Raw genomic sequence first — 19,267 nt, forward strand, 5'->3', positions numbered from 1 at the left:
TTTCACACGATTTGCTAACAAATTGCGAAGCTCAAGTCTCATAAATTAGGTCTCTCTTATTTGCAAGAACCTAAGTGCCACAAGCAAAAATGATAGAAAAAAATAGGTCATGACGAATCTGGCTTTATTGTTTATACACCTGTCAAATCTTTCCGACGCCACGCTCAACCTCGTTTTCAGGCACGATGCCATTATTTTTCAAAGAGGTGTCGTAAGTCTAAGCTTCTTATCAAGATAATGGGCGTTCGCGGACTCTTTAGTTTCGTCGAACCAATCGAACAGCTTTGGGAAACGATCGAACTACGACGAGACACAAAGCTGGTCATAGATGGATCAGCTTTATTCATGTCTCTTTACGCAGACAACTGCCTCGATCGACGATGTGGAGGGCAATATAGGGAATTCTATGAAACAATAATCGATTTCTTTAACGCTCTAAAATCTGTGGGAGTAGAGTCATTCGTAGTCCTGGATGGCGCATACACCAGTGATAATAAATTGGACACCTACAAAAAGAGGTCAGAAAAGACAATACAGACAGCTGATATGCTCGCAGAAGGTCTAGCACAAGCAAATGAGGTCTTCGTCTGCCCACTGTTGTTGAAATTTGTATTTGGGCGAGCGCTCGAGGATCTTGGCGTGAAATTTTCTGTCTCTGACGGGTAAGTTGAAAATAAATATCAAAAAGGTAACATATAATCAGAGCTATTACACTTTGCACACGATAGGGACCTTAAGCAGACCAAGACGGCGACGGCAACGACGACGTGGCAAATTATTGTAATTTCCATTTGGAACACAGCGCTGCTACGATACGCTGAGGTTGAGGTTGAGGTGTGGCGCCGTAAGAGATAGTAAACACCTGCGCCCATTTTCGCAATGCTAATTAAAAGTAGAAATTCATATTTTAATCGACGTCTTCCTTGGTGTCGCCGTCCTGATTGCTTAAGGTCCCCATTAATTTTGAAGACACGTCATGAACAGACGTTATACAAGGCAACCATGAAAGTTGTTTATATTACTTGCTGAGGTTCACCTTATAAAACTTATAAAAAACAGCGTAGTTCAGGTAAGTTAAAATTACGAAAAGGAGAAAGTCAGATTTTATTCTGCCTCTCATTTTGGCCGTATAGATCACGACGACTCTTGAAGATACTCTATACCCTAAGAGATTGAAGTATAACTTTCGTTCATGCTATTTGAAATTTGCAATGAGTGAAAACAATTTTCGTTTCATATTCGCTTTTGTCTTCATTTACATCAATAGCACTAATATGAGTCGGAGAAAGAAAGGGCAGCAAGCTGTCCATATCCTTATTCGAAGGTAATTATTTTTGCTGTTGAACGGTCATTCGAAAGTGTGTGTGATGTTAAAAGGAGGCGACGCTATTTCTTCACGAAAAGCTGACGATAGTTGCGTATGATAATGACCATGTGGTTTAATGAATAATTTCACAGCTGACGAGGCCGATATTTTAAAGTACAATTCAATCTTCTTGTCTTTTGTTAGTGAAGCGGATGCTGAAATTGCTTCTTTGGCCAATGCTTTCGAATGTCCTGTTCTAAGCAACGACAGCGACTTCTTCATCTTCGATGTTATAGGTGGTTTTATTCCACTCCGCTCTTTCAAGTGGCAGAGATGTCCTTCAAAAGCCCACATTTTCTATCGCAGAAAATTGGCACAGTATTTTGGAATTCACACAGAATTGCTTTCTCTATTTGCCTCTTTAGTGGGAAATGATTACGTAAACTCGGAATTACTAAAGCCATTCCACCAGAGTCTGCTGGGAACTTCTAGAGGAAAAGAAAAAAAGTTCCGAAAGATCAGCGACCTTCTTTCACAAGCGCCCACATCAGAGGAAAATGCTAAAGAGTTTGTGCTTCGAAGTGTTCCTCGAAAGGATGAGTTAAGACGAGCTGTCGAGATTTCTCTCCAGGAATACACGATCACAGAGACGCCCTTGGTAGGATATTTTTTACGCAACGATGTCTCAAGCCTTCTAAAAACTCAAAACGACCAAGAAATCGAAGAGTGGGTTTTGAGCTGGTTCCGCGATGGAAGGTTTCCCACCAGTTGTATGAGCTGCTTGGTGTCGGGGAAAGTCTTGCTCAACTTTCAAGTGGAAAATTCTCAAGAAATGTCGACGAATCGCTGCTCACAGCCTCTGAGAAAATTCACGTATGGAATTTTAGCCAGTGCCCCGTTGGAAGGTGGGAAGAGAACGACGGTTCAAGAATGGGACAGAGAGGGTTTTCAGGTCAAGTCTTCAATTATCTCACCCGCCGACGGTAAAAACATACCATGTTTGCGTGAGATACCAAGCCTCGATCCGGATAAAAGGTTAGCGATGTACTTAGACGCGCTTCATTCTAACACAACTAAAATCAAGTCATTGCCAGAGGAGCTTAAGTTAGTTGGAGCATCACTTCGGTTTCTGTACAGAAAAGCAAACCCAAAATTGGAGCGCTGTCATCTGGACGCCATACTCTGCAGTTGTGTTAAACTGGAGGACGGCTCATGGAGAGAATGTTTAGAAAATTCCAAAGACCAACCCTTTGAAGTGCAAGCGGCACACAGCTTTTCTCAGTGGCAGTGTGTTTTGAGAGACGCCATCCATCTAAACCGTGTTTTGCGAGAGCCCGTTCCGACACCATACATCCGCAATATTTTCAATGGACAACTGGTGCATAAGCTACAGAGGAAATTGGCAAGAGGTAATATATTTTTTTTGTATCAGATAAAGAAGGCCCAAAAGTGCTTTTTTATGTGGCACAGCATGCTGGAAGCGATTCGAACATGAAAAAAGTGTGGGGAAAACGGGTAAGGAGGTTTCGCCTCCGTGATTGCAAATTCGCACCCTACCAGTTCACCTGAATTACGAGTTCACTCCTGTACGTTAAGAAATGGTTAACGTGCCCTGTGCAGACGTCGAGTTATAGATGCCCGCGGGAGGTTACTAAGGCTAGAGTCGCAACAACACTGAGACTTTCAACATCTTTTGTTTCGTGTAGATATAAAATAACCAAAACAAACGGACGTCAGCATGCTACTCACGGGTTAGGGGATCAAGTGTATTTGTGAATTAGAGCACGCGGTTTTTTTTTTAAAGCTATGTTATAAAACTGGTAAAATCCGGGCGCACATATTTTAGCATATACACACTCAGTGATCTTGGCGTTTCCAGCAATCTGATTGGTTCGCTATCTCGGGCTAATCAACAATGTACACCTCCGAGCGAGTGGATAATGTGAAAAACAAAATAGCGGCCGTAAACTCAGCTCGCGTTTCGCTAAAGTTTCAGAGGCAGAAATTGCCTTTAAATGGCTTCCTTTTAATTTTGTCGAGATCACTTCGTGTGTATATAGTAAAACAATTATTCTTTGCAATCTCGGTGAATAGTAGCTTTCAGGAGTATTTACCTTGCCGCTTCGCGGCTCGGTAAATATTTAGCCACTATTCACCGAGATTTCAAAGAGTAATTGTTAAATTTTTGATGACCCTCATGCCCTTGTTCGTTTTGTTGATCACCTGTAATCATTTTTATCTTTGCTTTTCGCTCTTTAATTCTTTAAATCCCGTTTGGCTATTGTGGGAATGGCCACTGCACCAATACGATAACACATAGCAAACGTTTCTAGTGTAAAGGCCCGTTTAAACGGTTTCAACATTTGACCAACATGCGTTCAACAAAAGTTGAACGCATGCTGGGCAAATGTTGCACGCAAAAACAAAGCTGTTCGGAGGCCTTTCAAAGGCCTCACAAAGGCCTTACAAAAGAAAAATTGAATCGATGTTGAACGAAAGTTTCAGAAACCGATTTAACTTTGATTCAACACGCTTTTAACAAGCTTTCGACATTTTTTACGATTTCAGCAATGTTGGACCATCTGTTTAAACGTACCGAACATTTGTTTCAACAGTGTTGAAAGCACGTTGAAACAAATGTTGAAACCGTTTAAACGGGCCTTAACGTATACACGTGTCCTCTTCTCCATAACGTTTGTTCCTGTCTTATTCACATTGCGTTTTGAAGGGGTAATAATCATATATTTACCTCTTCAAAGAACTGTGGTGAGCAAGGGCGTAGCCAGGGGGGTCCTGGGGTGCCCGGCCGTGACTCCCCCTTGGTAGGCCTTCTTTAGAGCAAACAACCTACAATATTCAGCTGGCGAAAACGCCATGACAATATCTTGGCCGTAAAAGCCATTGTTGAAAAGCCCACTTTTTAATTTCTTTTTTTTTTTGTGAAGTATTCTCGTCAACGGCTGTTGCATTTAGTTAATATGGGCTTTCATGCCGCGATAATACGACTGAGCCCGCTGATACAAGCGGGAGAGCCGCGGTGATGGTGAGTAGCCTCTGTGACCCCCCCTTTGAAAAATCCTGGTTACGCCCCTGGTGAGACCTGACTCCAACATGTGGCGGCTTGTGAAGTTTCCCGAGGAAATGCCCCGCGCAATCCCAGTCTAGAGATGTTTTTTCATGAACGTTATTATTTGCTAGAGCATAGTATATGTTTCATTTATGTTCTCGGTTCCCTGATAAAATGCAATGGAGCAGAAAACAGGTTAAATTCAATATTTTGCCTCTCTCATCCAGGTTTTTTGCCAGGATCCTTGATTCAAACTCCGAGTCGTTCTCGGTATGAGGAGCTTCGCAGAGCGATTACTGCCAACCAGGACGAAGAAGGTAAGAGGAAGGATTGTCCTTATAGTTTAATGTAAACTTTTCTTGATGCTGCGTTTAAGTTGACATTAAGGCCGATATCAAGAAAAGGTATCAGTATTGTTTTCTCGTCCTGTTCTTAAAGTTCTTGAAGAATGGTTACAGTTTACTTTCACAAACTCCATTTCATAGTCAAAGACAAAACATAAACCGTTCCCTTGCAGAAGAAGTTGCTGCCGGGATGCAGAGGTTACAAGTACAGGCATCAAAAAAGTCATGGCGAAGAATTAGCGACAGGCGTGAGTTGTTTTGGGCGTCTGACTAGCCCTTTTCGCGCGGCCTGGGTCCGAGTGAACTCGGCCGAGTTATAATATTCATACCGTGTAGGAGTAAGGGGATTTTTGGGGGTTTAGGGTTAGGGTTAGGGTTACCATTTCGTGTAGGTTTATGGGAGAGTTTTTTGCATATCATTTTAAAAATATAACGGTCATTTCAAGATGGCGTCTTAAACAATGGGAACAAAGAAATCCAAGATGGCGAGGAGATTAAGTCAACACACAAAAAATACACGCAACGCGTAGTAGCGATCGACACTTGAAAATTTTGGCGTATTCTTTTGTGGAGAGCTTAGGTGAGAATTAGAAGAAAAGTGAAAATATCTCGCATGTAACCTTATGTTCACCTCGGTTTCCATCTCTCTCGGTTACTAACGGTGCTACTTGAACTGAGTTTAAAAAAATAACTACCAAGCAGTTGTTTCCACTGCGGTTTACGTAAAACAGTTAGCATAGATTCTCACGAGAAGCAAGTATGGCGGTCCTGCCAAGAAGGTTAAAAGACGTCCCCCTAAATTGGTGCTTCTCGCCACAGAATTTACCGTAGACAAGAGTTTCCATCACTTTCGATAACTGAAATTCACGTAATTTTCGGTGGAAATGTCTGCAATACATGGCGAATTGTATCCTCTGCGGTTTTTTCAAGGAAAATTGACCATTTTTCACTTTCTTCGTGGAGGGTAAAAGTTGGTAATGGAAGCAAAACATTAAAAGAACGTTCCTTGTTTGCAGAGCAAGATTAATGATTCTGTAAACGCCATCTTTTTTTCAAATAGGCTTAGTAGCCTTTCCGTTTAGCCCAGTCTTTCGACTTTATCTTTTACTTTAATGATTGGACTGGGTCTGGGGTCTGACAGACCCAAACTACATACATACATACGTACATAGGTTAATTGACCACTCCCCATAGGGGCTTTTCAGGGCCAACACCCACCCATCCCACCCCAGGGGAGGACATCCACCACACAGTAGTCTCGTGCGTGGGAAATTAACGTCTCCTACCCCCAACCCTGCAGGAGACGGGGCCTACGGTTTATTCGTCCTTATCCGAGAAGACTAGAATATCTATCCATTTCTTGTTATAGTAAGGTAGCAAATTCTCCTCAGTTATTTTAAGACCATGGTTAAGTTAATGTCGTCAAACTTGCTTTTCAATGTTTTAAGAAATGTACAGAAAATAGTTACCCTTGCTTTAACACTCAGAATTGTGGAGACGCAGGTAATTAAAGTGAATTAAAAGAGTATACTGCTAAAATATATTGAGCTTGTTGGTTGCCTCAAAGAAAGCAATTAACAAGTTTAATATTGAGCTTAGCTTCAATGAAATTTGAACTGAAGGCAGTTTCAGTATGAAATGTAATTTTTAAGGCTTTTTTTTGATGAAAAAAAAACTTTTCTAGCCTCTGAGGGGGACAAATTGCCTGATGCCAAATCAAAAGATGGAGAAGAGGAGGAGGAAGAAATTGAAGTGGATATATCAGATGAAGAAGATACTTTGCCAAACCCTGCAGATGCCAAAAAGACTAGGATCAGGAGGTAATTTATTTTTCTGCAATGATTTTTCAGTGGGATTTTTTCAGTGAAGACTAATACACTAAATGTCTACTTGCTCCACAGAGAAAGAATAATAGACAAGGGAGACACATGGAATCTTCCAGAAGCAGGTGCATTTATCACCTTTTGCCCTGGAATCAGGAAAGAACCGTTGTGGATCTGTTGTTCCATATGGAGTCCTAGGTCCCTCTCTCCTCCAATAGACAGTAATGAGCTCTTAGTGAGCAATGTGATTGAACTATCTCATGATGGCCCACCAACTCTAGAGTCTATGGAAGATGCTACAGAAAGCATAACAGTTGGTTTGTTCCACAGTGCCTCTGATTTCAAGGGATATGAAGTGGTTATTAAGAAACTGGTTGATCCAGAAAAGAACGAGTGGTATGATTTGGAAACTAGAATCGTTTGGGATACAGCAGGTATTGAAATAATATGAAATCATGTTTACTCTAGGGTGAATTACTTTAAGGCAGTTCTCAACACTTTTTATGTTCTCTGGACCGGACATTTTGGTGACCTTCACAGAATCCTATCCAGATCTTAAGCATTTTCCTCAATAATCTGATCTATTTATTAAGCTCTTGAAAGTTCAGTCGGGGAGTGCTGATCTTTAAGCACTTTAAAAGATTCTACGAAACTTACAAAATAACTAAAAAATTTATCTGTTGAAAGTTTTAAGAGTGATAAAGCACTTCAGATAACCTTACCCTTAATATTTCCTGGTCTCTCTTTCGCACAGGGATAGAGTTCCAATTGTTTGTTTTAGAATTCCCTGGGTAACTACAGGTAACTTAAAGGGGATTCCAGTAGAAATGGTTAGGTCTACTACCTGTACTAATGCTCTATCAAAAATCTCCACGTTGCAGAGATGCAGCCAGCCATTTCCAAGTGGACGTGCCCTTACGCTGAAGCTACTTCTACAATAACCCGTTTTTCTTCTTTCGCCGTGGTTTGGCGCCTTAAGTCTTTTAGGTTTCCAAAGCCAAACTCCATTACCCCTGAGTTCATCTGTTCAGTGCCAGACTATCCAAATGTCAGTATTGTAATCCCTTGGAACTCTGTTCCTTACAGTCCAGACTTCTGCATGACTCTGAAGGTAAGTAAACCATTTTTTACCACAGTTGGAAATACTATCGCCATCTGATTGGTCAATTAGAGTAGAGACATCGGAGCTCGCGTCAACGTGTCACGATTTTGGTTACGCACTGTTATCGTTTTGAGATACAATGAATATATGAAGTTCATATATTTTGAACTGCGATATTAGATACCTATGATGCACGATCCTCGCAGTAGATAGCGCTATTTATGCAATAGCGAAAATCAGACCTGAAAAAAATCAGGCCTGTACAGGACTCGAACCACTGACCTCTGCGATACTAGTGCAGCGCTCTACCAATTGAGCTAAGAAGCCAACTGGGAGCAGGCCGGCCTGGTCCCAGTTGGCTTGTTAGCTCAATAGCTCTGCGCGCCAGGTCTAAGAATAGATATGTCATCTTTGGACTCCCCGCTGGTTTAGGACAAACACTCGGAGTCTTTACAAGGACTTGTATGAGAAACGTGTCAGAAGCAAGAGTAGGCATTGCTGTTAGGGTACATGTAAAAATGACTCAAGATATCCAGAAAGATTGCCAGATTCGCTTAATCCGCCTAAAGAAATGCATAAAAACGGTCGGAAAGCCTTCATACAGTTCCCAAAGCCGAAGCATGCATGACTTGGAACTTTGTCAACACCGGGTAAATGCGTGTCCTAGAAAGAAATTCTTAGTTGATAGTGTCATCTACAATACTTATATTTGTGCTGTACACTGAAATCCTTGACAAAAGTCTTTTCAAACCGCTTCTTTGGAAACGTTACATAGACGATGATCTTCTCGCTATGGAGTACAAACAAAGCAACAATAGAACGTTTCATTGAAAAAGCAAACAATCGTCATCCAACAATGAAATTTACGGCTGAAATTTCCGAGAAGGAAACAACATTCTGGACACCTGCATCTATAATTATAAAGGCGAATGATTCGAAAAGGACGCAATCCTTGATGTGCGTACTCATTTTAAACAAACTGAGACATTTCAGTATACACACTATAGTTCCTGTCACCCCCGAGGAGTTAAGAAAGGCTTAATTAAAGGAGAGGCCCTTAGACTTCTCAGAGCAAACTCCTCTCAAACAATATTCGAAGAGAAAATTGCGAATTTCAAAGCGCATTTGCGAAAGAGAGGGTACCCAGAGGCCCTCATTAACACAACCCTTTCAGAGGTGAATTTCAAAAACAGGAAACTAGCTCTTCAACAGAAACCGAAGACGAACCAACGAATCTTGCCTTTTATTACACAATACCAACCATCAGTGCCAAACCTAAAGCAAATTCTCATGAGACACTGGCATTTAATAGAAACAACCAGTACTGAGTGAAATGTACAAAAATCCGCCACTCGTGTCTTAAAAATTAGGGCGATCGCTTAAAGACATACTCGTGAGGGCCAAACTTTGGATAGGCATTGAACTGTTAGATCCTTAAATTTCACGCGATCGACTTTCCTTTCCTTTATTATCTTCGCCAGAAGCCATTTCCCATCATCTATACTTGAATCAACTACATGATGTTTTCCCGACTTGAGGCAGTAACGAACACGTGCGATGAGGTCTGCTCATTTTCCGCTCAATTTCAAGCCTCTACACTTTAACCAACGCTTCAATTGTGTGTTTGTATAGTTCTCTTGGTCTTGCTCAAACTTTGAGCCAGGAACACCGTCGTTTTGATTTAAAATACGAGCTTTAGAGGCGTTTGAACTAGAGATGGGCGCATCATCGCCCATATTCATTTACTCGAGAAGCCTGTTTGTTTGTCCTAATCGCTCTAGGGAGTTAAAATTTCGTGACGTCACAAACGCGCAGCGCCATTGGTAGAGCGCTGCACTAGTATCGCAGAGGTCAGTGGTTCGAGTCCCGTACAGGCCTGATTTTTTTCAAGTCTGATTTTCGCTATTGCATAAATAGCGCTATCTACTGCGAGGATCGTGCATCATACGTGTTATCGTTTTATTTGACGTCGGTATTGTGGTCTCACTCGGCTATCGTTGTCGATAAGAGTACAGACCACGCTAAATCACTATCGACTTGTTAAAGTTTCTGATGTGTCAGCGGCAACGCGAGACCTGTTGTAGACTGCGCACTGGAACACAGTGGTCAAACGTCTGCGCATGTGCAAATGTTGTCATGGCTGAGGCTGGCTACGGCTGGCTAGGCATGATGGTTAAGTGGCGTGCTTTTAGGAAGTCACAATCAATTTGTATCATAGGGGTTACAAACAACCGCACAAGTCAGTAAGTCACAGTGTATGACCAAATAAGCCTTGTGTTCGTATAGTCTCGTTTTTCTTTTCCCTACTTTTGTTTCATTCACAAATTTCTATGGACACTCCAATTTTTTTGCCCATAAATTGCGCGACCGCGGTCGTTTCTTACTTTTTTCGCCGGGAATTGGCGTGCGACTGGCCAAAAGTGAACAACTTGCACATGCTTCATGTTTGCCTTCTGTGTTGTGTGCTGGGGTATGATGAACATTAATTGCACATTTTACTAAAAGGAACTGATTCTTAAAAATAAAGCTTTCCAATATAACTTACCGTAGTTTATCAACGTTTGTCAACCTCTAGGAGATGAGCAACAGTTCATCATCAAAAAGTGCGCGGTTCGTCTTAATTTAGTATCGAACCTGCGAAAAGTATTTGTTAAACTGTCATAACTGGGTAAATGCACATAATCCTTTTTTGTTTTCGCTTTTGTTGTCAGATTCAAGAACTGCCAAGCATTGACCATAAAAGTGGGGAAATGTTAGTTGGTCCGATTCTCCACATATTGTGCTCACATGAAGTGAATCTTTTGGAGCCAGCGAGAATAAAAATACCTCTTGAATTTTTCAAGGGGAAAAGAGAATTGGTGCATTCCGGTCAGTGGAGGGTATTTCACTTTCAGCAGGAATGGGCAGATATCACAGATCAGTTGGAGATGTCCGTCTCCCTTACAGATGGAATAGCGACTTTTAAAGTGAAAGCTTTCTGCCGGTAAGTAAAGTCTGTGTATTTGTATTTGATAAGTATATTTAGCCCGAAAGTAGCGAAGTGTATTAACTGAGAAATCCTTCGGACAAAGCATGCTTTCGAATGCCATTAATGGTGTGAGGCGTTTGAATGTGACAATCAATCTAGTCATAATGAGTGTGGAGTTGTCTCTCGCAAGGTATAATGCCGATTTTCAAAGCATAAAAGATAAACTTAAAAGCTAGAAATTATGCAGTATGATATCGAAGCTATGCAGATTATAACGTTTTATAAATGAAATTATGCAGTAAATGGCTTGAACCCGGGGGTAACATGTGAAGGTGTAGTGTGATCGTCCGGATGAGCGTAGTCCTGAGCAAGGACTGTTGTCAGTGGTAGTGACTGACGTTTCGACAACCTGTGCGGAAATCATCATCAAAGTCAAGTAAATGATTGTTGTCAGTAGAATGTTCTTATTCCAGTTCGTGTAAAATGATCGGTTGGTTTTGCCGGGATGTTATTGGCTGTAAAACTCAAGTGACGTACGTCGGTCATGATTGGTCTGTTTCGATCTGTCGGTAAAGTTAGGTCGTTATTTTTCGGTCGTTTGTGATGTTTATGTCGTGAATGAGCCGTTTGTATGGAGCGGGTAGTTGTTGACATCTGTTTAGGGGAGTCTGTTCTAAGTTAGTAAACCAGCTTTCCAGAGTCATTCGTTGAAAATAGTCAGTGCTGTAGGTTAGACATTGCGCAGAGTCCCAGTCAATGTTGTGGTTGGTAAGTCGATGGTGTTCAGCACTGTGGTTGCTGACATCACCTTTCCTCGTCGCCCGTCTATGTTCAGTCAGTCTTGTTGTGAGGTTTCTGCCAGTCTCACCGATGTAGGAGGCTTGGCAGTCGGAACAATTGATCTTATAAATCGTTCCCTGTCTGTTCCTCGGTTCGTCTTTGTCTTTAACGTTGGTTAGTAACTGACGTAGTGTGATGGGTTTGTGGGCGACGCGGATACTGAAGGGTAGTAAGATGCGCGAGATGTTTTCAGACATGCCTTTTATGTACGGTATGGTTGCTGCAGTCGTAGGGGTTGCGGTGTCGTTTGTTTCGGTAGTGGTGGTGTGTCGGTGAGTGTTTCTTCGGATGAAGTCGTTTTTGAAGTTGTTATTGGAAAAAACACGGTGAAGGTATTTGTTCTCGTCGGATAAGCTGTCTGTCGAGTCGCATACTAGTTGTGCACGTCGTGTTCGAGTTCTGATAGTTGTGGCTTTGTGTGATGTAGGGTTTTAGGATCACTCGTCTCGTAATCTGTCGGTGTGTGTCGGTTTCCTGTAAACTGTCGTCCGTAAGGAGTTGTCGTTGTGGCTTACCAGGCAGTCTAGAAAAGGAGGTTTGCCATTTTCTTCGACTTCTCTGGTAAACTGTATGTCAGTGTTTTGTTCGTTAAGGTGGTGGTGGAATGCGTCGATTTCGTCGTGTCGAACGGCGGTGAATGTGTCGTCAACCTAACGTAACCAAAGCGGTATCGTTTGTCGGCAAGTCGAAAGGGCGCGTTCCTTGATGTTCTGCATCACAATTTCTGCTATAACAACAGAAACTGGAGACCCCATGGCAGTGCCGTGTAACTGTTTGTAGTGTTTACCGTCGTACTGAAAGTAAGTAGACGTCAGGCAAATGTTTAGCAAGTCCATGATGTCGTCTGTCGGTAGCGGTAGTGGGTCGGTAGATTGTCGGATTGCAGTCTCAGTACATTGTAATGCCAATTGAAGTGGAATACTTGTGAACAGTGATTTCACATCAAATGACACTAGTTTGTAGTCGTCAGGTATCTGAACAGTCTTGGTAGCGTTAATGAAGTCTTCAGTGGATTGTAGTTTATGTCTGGATTTATCGGTTAGCGGTTGTAGTATTGTCGTCAGGTACTTGGATAGTTGGTATGTGGGAGAGCCACAGAAAGAAACAATAGGTCGCATCGAGAAACCAGGTTTGTGTAGTTTCGGCAAACCGTACAGTTTCGGTGGCTGTGGTACCGAGCACCTCAGTCGATAGTACCGTTGGGTGTCAAGGGCGATCGTTTTCTTGAGTGTCAGTAGTTTACTGTTGAGTTTACGTTGAAGTGCAGGAGTTGGGTCACGTTTGAGTTCTTCGTAGGTTCGTTTGTCGTTAACTAGTGCGTCCATTTTGTTGTGATTGTCAGTTTTGTCCATAACAACAGTAACTCGTCCTTTGTCGGCTGGTAGGATGACTATGTTCTTGTCGTTTCTCAGTCGTTTCAGTGCGCGTTGTTCGTCTTTAGTCAAGTTGCTGTCATTTAGTGACGTTGATTGTATAGTGGAGGCAATTCTGCTTCTGATGTTATCCTTGGTCGACTTAGATAGCTCTCGTTGCCGAGACAGAGCCGCCTCAACACTAGATACAATAGCCTCAGTCGGTATACGTTAAGGTGTTACTGAGTGTTTTAGTCCGTATGATAGTACCTGAGTTTCAGTCTTGTCTAAGGAACGAGAAGAAATATTACTTACCCAGTTGTCCAACCGATCATTTTACACGAAATGGAATAAGAACATTCTACTGACAACAATCATTCACTTGACTCTGATGATGACTTCCGCACAGGTTGTCGAAACGTCAGTCACTACCACCGACAACATTCCTTCTCATGACTACACTCGCTCGGACGATCACACTACACCTTCAAATGAAATTATAATTAATCATTACCATTTTCGCGCAGGTATTTGCCTATTATAGCGGATAATCCTGCCGTTGTTAACGCTGCTGATGTCTCTGATCTGGAAAGGAGATCCATGGGACAACGAGCTGGGTTTTTAGCTTGCATTTGCCTTGATGACGAGAGGTTCTTGCTGAAATTATTCTGTTTTCCTTTAAAATGCAAATCCAGAGTGGGTGATGGTATTTCAAGCTACAATGTGATTTATCAAGGTGAAGGAAACTCGGAGAAACCGCTATTTAACGAGGACCAAACGTTTGTGTCTCTTTCGGAAGGACTGAAGGTGCTCGGAGAAAAAAACAGTGAAGACCTCTCCTTAAAGTAAGAGTTTGTTACCTTCATCATTGTTACTATCACTTGATGCGGATTCCTGTGATCTAAGTTTCATTTTGCATGTCCCTCCGGCCAAACTGTATGGCGCTTCTAGCAAAGTACTACGATAAGAGACTTTCCTTTGTTCATTTTACGCCAGGTTTTTCGGGGATGGAGAAAACCAAAAAGATGTGTACGTTACTATCAAAGATAAAAGGAAAATGTCAGTAAACTTCTTGGAATGGTTGAACGCTGAAGAGAGGAGACACCCTGAATCGATATGCAATTTTCCTATAATTCAAACAAAATCCAATACACAGGTATTTCCTTACTGCTAATCAACTTAAAAGTAATTCTGAACTTGTGATTAAAACGGCACAGCAATGACTGTAAACTATGCTGGATCCATGACTAATCCCGCCACCTTACGTAATTAGTGGAAAAGATATTTAGAAAAGTAATTTGTAAGTTTGGTTGTTTTCCTCACGCATCCCTAACGTGCCGAGCCGTTAGCATTACAAGCCCGCCATCGTTTATCAGGTCGGCCATGTTTGATTTAGAGTTAGAGTGGACGATTGGAGAGGAGAATTTTTTAACCGTCCCTCATCACCTCGTTAAATTTATCTTCAGTCTCCACCCAATTTTTCCCTGCTTTAAAAATCAAAGAGGGCAGGTACAATTTTCACCAAGAAGACACTGAGCACAGATCTTACTCAAGTTAATCGTGAAAATCGCAGACTTTAATCATTGCACAGTTCAATGTTTAATTTATTAGCTGAGAAACTGTTGACTGGCTATTTTTTTATATTTATTTACACGACATACGTCCGCCTCCTCGATGAACAAGTGTTGAATTTGTGTCACCTTTTGGAGCTTAGATCGGATAAACCTAGAACACATCTTTTGACAAAAAAACTGCAAATTTAATGATGGCAACTTCCACCACTAAAGGAAGGGTTTTTCGGTTTTGCTAAAAGATTGATATCAATAACTTTAATTAAGCGAAATATAATGGAGATTGTTTTCATTTTGTTAAATGACTTGTCTCTATCCTCTCTGTCCTTTCCACGGACAACCTCACCCAGGCAACCAGAAACGATTGTAAGTTGGTGTAGCAGGGATTTCTCAAGTACTCACATATTTTTAAGCCCAGCAGCATGAAAACTGCTCTGTTATCGACATTCGGTTTGATTGACCGCAAATAGATCGTGCAGATATACTACACAAACTGAAATTGCCAAGTAGCACACTAATTAATTAAAGCTTTGAGCACGCGCCGAATCTGGAGCATGGTTTTCTTTCTTTTTTTGCTACGTCAGTAGCCGCTCAGTTTTGGAGTCATATGAGAATTGATGACACGACACCTTTTGAGGTTGTATTGCAAAGCTAAGGCAAAGAAAGCTTTACACGGCATCTTTTTTGAGTGTACATTCACATGTATCTATCTCTCGGTATGTCTATATCTGTCTTTCTTTCTCCTTTGCAAGTTCCGTATGATACTTTTTCATCTAAAGATATGGTGCTCTTCCGGCAGGCGTCTTCAAATATTACTGGCAGGTCACAAAGCGAACGAGGAACTCGAGTTAATCCAAGAGGGTCCGACTCAATATTGAAGGTTTCTCTTTTGGCAAGTGAGTGGAATTCATTAAAGGGAGGATTGTCCACAATTAACAGACACCTCGCCATTCAATTGGGAAGACACACTAAACTAGAAGTCACTCTCCTTGTTCCTCCGTTAAGCTGCTCTGAAGAAGAGAAAAGAACCGCAAAAAGTCACAATGTTAACATCAGGGAAGTACAGAGTCGTCCAGGTTACAACTCCCTTGACTGTCTGATCTCTCCACCGAAAGACCTGTCAATTGATATAATAGTGGGTCACGGTCAGAAGCTTGGTAAACAAGCCCAATTCATCACAGTATCGCACGGTTGCAAATGGATTCAGATAGTGCATACTTCGCCTGAGGATCTAGGAATGCACAAAGATTATCCCATGGCCATTCAAAAGGGTGAAGAGAAGAAAAACACCGAGGTAGAGTTATGTAAATCAGCAGATGCTGTTGTTGCAATTGGACCGAATTTGGGGGAGACCTTCTCGGCTTATCTTCGCTCATGTGGAAAACAGCAAGATATAATTGAGCTGACTCCAGGCATCTTCAGTGAATTTTCGACTATAAAACATGCTGAGGTGGACAATAAAAAGTTTAGGGTGTTGATCTTTGGTCGTGGTGATCAAGAGGACCTTAAACTGAAAGGATACGATATAGCTGCTGAGGCAATAGCTGAACTGAGCGATCCTTCCTACTGCCTAATTTTTGTGGGTGCACATGACGGAAAACAGGAGGATGTTAAAAAATTTTTGCTTCCGAGTGGAATTCCTGATACTCAGCTGACTGTGCGAAAGTTTGTGCAAAGCAAGGAGAAATTGGATGATCAGTTTTGTGAGGTGGATCTTTGCATTATGCCATCAAAAGCAGAGGGTTTTGGTTTAACGGCCCTGGAGGCTCTGTCAGCTGGTCTTCCCATTCTTGTCAGTGGCTATTCTGGATTTGGAGAAGCACTGTGCACTGTGCCATCAGGCGAAAAGGTTGTTGTCAAATCTAAGGATCCCAAGGTATGGGCAAAGGCAATTTCCGGTGTCCGCCAGAAGAAAAGATCACAGCGACTTGAAGAGATTCAGCAGTTACGGTCTGCTTATGAACAGAAGTATAGCTGGGGAAAGCAGTGTGAAAATCTCGTGGAGAAGATGTGGGACATAAGTTATGGTAAGAATATTCTAAACTTTGTGAAAATACTAAGTTCTTTTGTACCGCCCGAGTCGATATCTTCGTGTTCCACTACTTCATTAATAATATCAAATCATACTGAACGTACGAAAGATGGGAACGTTTGAACTGTTTGTTAGAAGAGGGAAACTGGTAACTACCTTATCATGAGCATGGTAAAAAGATAAATTTCTAAATCTCAACGACGAATGGATCCTCAAGCCTTCGGGATCCTTGCTCTGATTCTCCACTAACCACTGAGCTTGAAAGAGCTTTTCATTGAGCTAGACTATTGTTAAGTTAATAATTTGGATATATCAACAAAGTTGAAATGGTAAATTGGCCACCGTAATGATTACAAAAGCTGACGTTTCGAGCGTTAGCCCTTCGTCGGAGCGAATAGAGGAATTGTGGGTTGTGTGTGCTTTTAAAGGCAGAAAATAGAGCTACGTTATTGGTGGGAGCATGGCAACGAGAAAAACATGAATAAATTAGTGGAATGAAAAGCGTTCGTTGATCCCTGTGGGATTTAGACTGCCGGTTTGAAAGATGAGCTTTTGTTCAAGTTAGTAGGTGACAGCTTTCCCCATTCCACTTCCAAACTTAAAATTTGTCATCTTTCTGATCCCGGCAACCAAGTAGTATCAATGTGGTTGTGGAATACATTTATTACCTCCTCAAATGCTGCCGATCCTGGCAGTACGCCGAGCGCCTGTCACGTGGAAAGAGAGTAACGGCTTAGCTCACAAGATTCCGGCGTTTCTATACAAGTTGCTTAGTAGTAGAGCATCGCAGAACGGAATCTCAAAGTCTGGGGCTCGATTCCTGGTCAGCGAATCATATTTCTTTTCTTTTTTCCACGTTCAGGCTTGTGTAAAGACGAATGACCCCTTTTCTTATGGAACCTTTTTATTTACCAACGCTACAGGCAGCCGTAGAAGTCTCGGAACGTAAGAACTGATCGTGAATGCCGTCGAGCAAACACGGTTGGTCGTACGAAGCATCATCCTTCACTCAGATATCTACTTGGTAAGAAAAATGGGTTGCATGGGTATATACTGCAGAGAAAGTAGCTTGAGTTATACCTCATTTTTTTTTGTCACCAGCTTACCCATAATCTTGTCAATCGAACTGTTTTATTCTAGAGAAAGTTGAGTTTCTAACTTACGTGTACACACCTTTAGGCAACATTCACTGAGGTCACGACTTTCCTAGGAGATGTCCGCTTTTGTTCGATTGGCGTAACAAGTGAGACATTCGTACCATGGGCTGTGGCGTGGGGCGCTTCTCAACTTAGCTCTTTGATGACGGGGGGGCCAGTTTTGCTCCTTTTAACCTTGCAGGGGGGGAGATAGGGAGTTCTGAGGAAATGGTGATAACTAAAAACGAATCTGGTGCCAGCGTTGCTTGTAGAATCACTTGTCTCCTTGTTACAACGGTTGTTTTTGGCGATGACTGTGAAGTGAATTTTGACGACAAGGTAATTGAGAATTCGATTCACAATTCTTCTTTGGCTTCTTTTGGGAGTCAAAGCGTTTACCTAACAAAGTATTTTGTTTGAACGAAAAGGTGGCGACTTGAAGTGTTGGCTAGCTTCCAGCTCTGTGCTTAATGCAATTTCTCTCACAGTCCTCGACAGAAATCCGCTTCAAATCATGGTCAATTGACTAACAGGAATTCTACCTTGTCCTAATTGCAGGAAAATTAAGTCAAGTACTTAAAAATAGAAAAAAAAATTGACGAAAAATGGCCACAACTCGCTCAAAAAAACCTCTGGAATTCAACGGGGACGTTATCTCAGTCGGAGTATTTAGCTAAGGACATAATCACATGCATCACCATTTACCCTCGAGCAGTTCTTTCATACTTGAGCTTTAGCGTGGGGCTCTCGCTCGTTCTCTTTCTCTCATTTTATCGTTGTCTATTACGTGAGTATCATATCTGGAATCTAGTACTTATTAAACCACGGCTATGTTATTCATCAGCATTTCCGATTTCACGACTTACTTCAGTCAAAAAGGAAATAAAAATGTCAAGGACGCCTTAAAGAAAATGTGGTACGAGGTTTTCTTCCAATTTTCCTGCGGTATAAATGGTTTATATTTATAAATTCAAAATAATAGCAAGCTTCGTGGGCTTAATGACTTACAGCACTAGGATTGTTTGAATTGATGTCATACATGCGTATATGTTGATATCCTGAGGTAAAAAAAGGATAAAAACAAGATGTTAATGTGAATTTAAAACAGTTCTGTAGTTACCAATACCCAGTTAGACTGCTCTTTCTTTCTAAGAGTCATGGTCATAATCTATTGAAGCACCTTCTGCTCCACCTTCAAAGTAACAAGGTTGATCATTCTAGATAAAATTTTTTTTCCACTCAGAAGTCAAGAGCAAGTTACCTGCAGCAGCTAATAACTGTCTGTCTGGTGTGATCTGCATTGCATTGACTTGCTAATACAATAGAGTTAAAGATTTCAACATTTACAAATACAACAATGAAGTAAGTAAAGTTGAAATCTGTGACAAAATTCACCAACATAAAACAATCACAAGGCCACTTTGTAGGAAGTAATGGGAAATAAAATTAAAAATAAATCAAAATTCACCACAATACGATATGCTTTTTATAAGAGCGTTAAAACCAAATCTCAACGTGCAATCAGACTCCATTGGTGTGAAAGTATTTTTTACAATATTTTTATGATCTTCGCACCCTCTTATGTTAATTATTCGCACCAAAAACGCTTTATATCTTGCAATTTGCATGATCTTTTATATTTTCCTTGATAATGGAGTCATGACTACTCTGAAACATCGGATTTTCTTGTTAATTTTTACAGTTTTAATACTCATAAAAATCACAA

The 19,267-nt window shown here is 41.4% G+C and overlaps 2 protein-coding genes and 1 pseudogene across 13 annotated transcripts in view; 1 reads left to right on the forward strand and 2 right to left on the reverse strand.

Annotated features, from left to right (window-relative positions):
* The window catches only part of LOC111345279 (target of rapamycin complex subunit lst8-like), a 71,834-nt gene that overhangs the window by 51,816 nt on the left and 751 nt on the right, over window positions 1-19,267 (reverse strand). For all 9 annotated transcript variants that reach the window (XM_088735312.1, XM_088735308.1, XM_088735310.1 and 6 more), the window contains exons 2-3: window positions 18,803-18,854; window positions 18,550-18,599 (exon numbers count right to left, since the gene is read on the reverse strand). In XM_088735312.1, the coding sequence (XP_088591438.1) occupies window positions 18,550-18,599; window positions 18,803-18,842 (90 nt within the window). In that variant the 5' untranslated portion in view covers window positions 18,843-18,854. The remainder of the gene's footprint in view (window positions 1-18,549; window positions 18,600-18,802; window positions 18,855-19,267) is intronic.
* LOC111345276 (uncharacterized) lies at window positions 235-19,016 on the forward strand. 4 transcript variants are annotated; one of them, XR_015992246.1, is made up of 13 exons: window positions 235-662; window positions 1,511-2,715; window positions 4,601-4,690; window positions 4,891-4,965; window positions 6,402-6,537; window positions 6,619-6,974; window positions 7,422-7,651; window positions 10,354-10,625; window positions 13,330-13,647; window positions 13,799-13,958; window positions 15,173-16,400; window positions 17,268-17,429; window positions 18,100-19,016. XR_015992246.1 is itself a non-coding variant. In XM_088735279.1 (12 exons), exons 1-12 carry the CDS (start codon window positions 238-240, stop codon window positions 17,285-17,287), a joined length of 4,515 nt encoding a protein of 1,504 aa, XP_088591405.1. In that variant the 5' UTR covers window positions 235-237; the 3' UTR covers window positions 17,288-19,016. The 4 variants fall into 4 exon arrangements, 2 of the variants coding, with proteins under 2 accessions (XP_088591405.1, XP_088591407.1); XR_015992247.1 differs by having other exon boundaries at window positions 18,785-19,016; XM_088735279.1 differs by having other exon boundaries at window positions 17,268-19,016.
* Window positions 11,156-12,637, reverse strand: LOC148722515 (uncharacterized; annotated as a pseudogene).

This window comes from Stylophora pistillata, chromosome 10 (assembly GCF_964205215.1).
Source record: "Stylophora pistillata chromosome 10, jaStyPist1.2, whole genome shotgun sequence".
NCBI lineage: Eukaryota > Metazoa > Cnidaria > Anthozoa > Scleractinia > Pocilloporidae > Stylophora > Stylophora pistillata.

Bases quoted from the DNA above. Each gene is read 5' to 3' on its own strand.
- LOC111345276 (XM_088735279.1), top strand. From the start codon at position 238: ATGGGCGTTCGCGGACTCTTTAGTTTCGTCGAACCAATCGAACAGCTT. The intron at 2,716-4,600 runs GTAATATATTTT...TCTCTCATCCAG, and splicing joins ACAGAGGAAATTGGCAAGAG to GTTTTTTGCCAGGATCCTTG. The intron at 10,626-13,329 runs GTAAGTAAAGTC...ATTTTCGCGCAG, and splicing joins AAAGTGAAAGCTTTCTGCCG to GTATTTGCCTATTATAGCGG.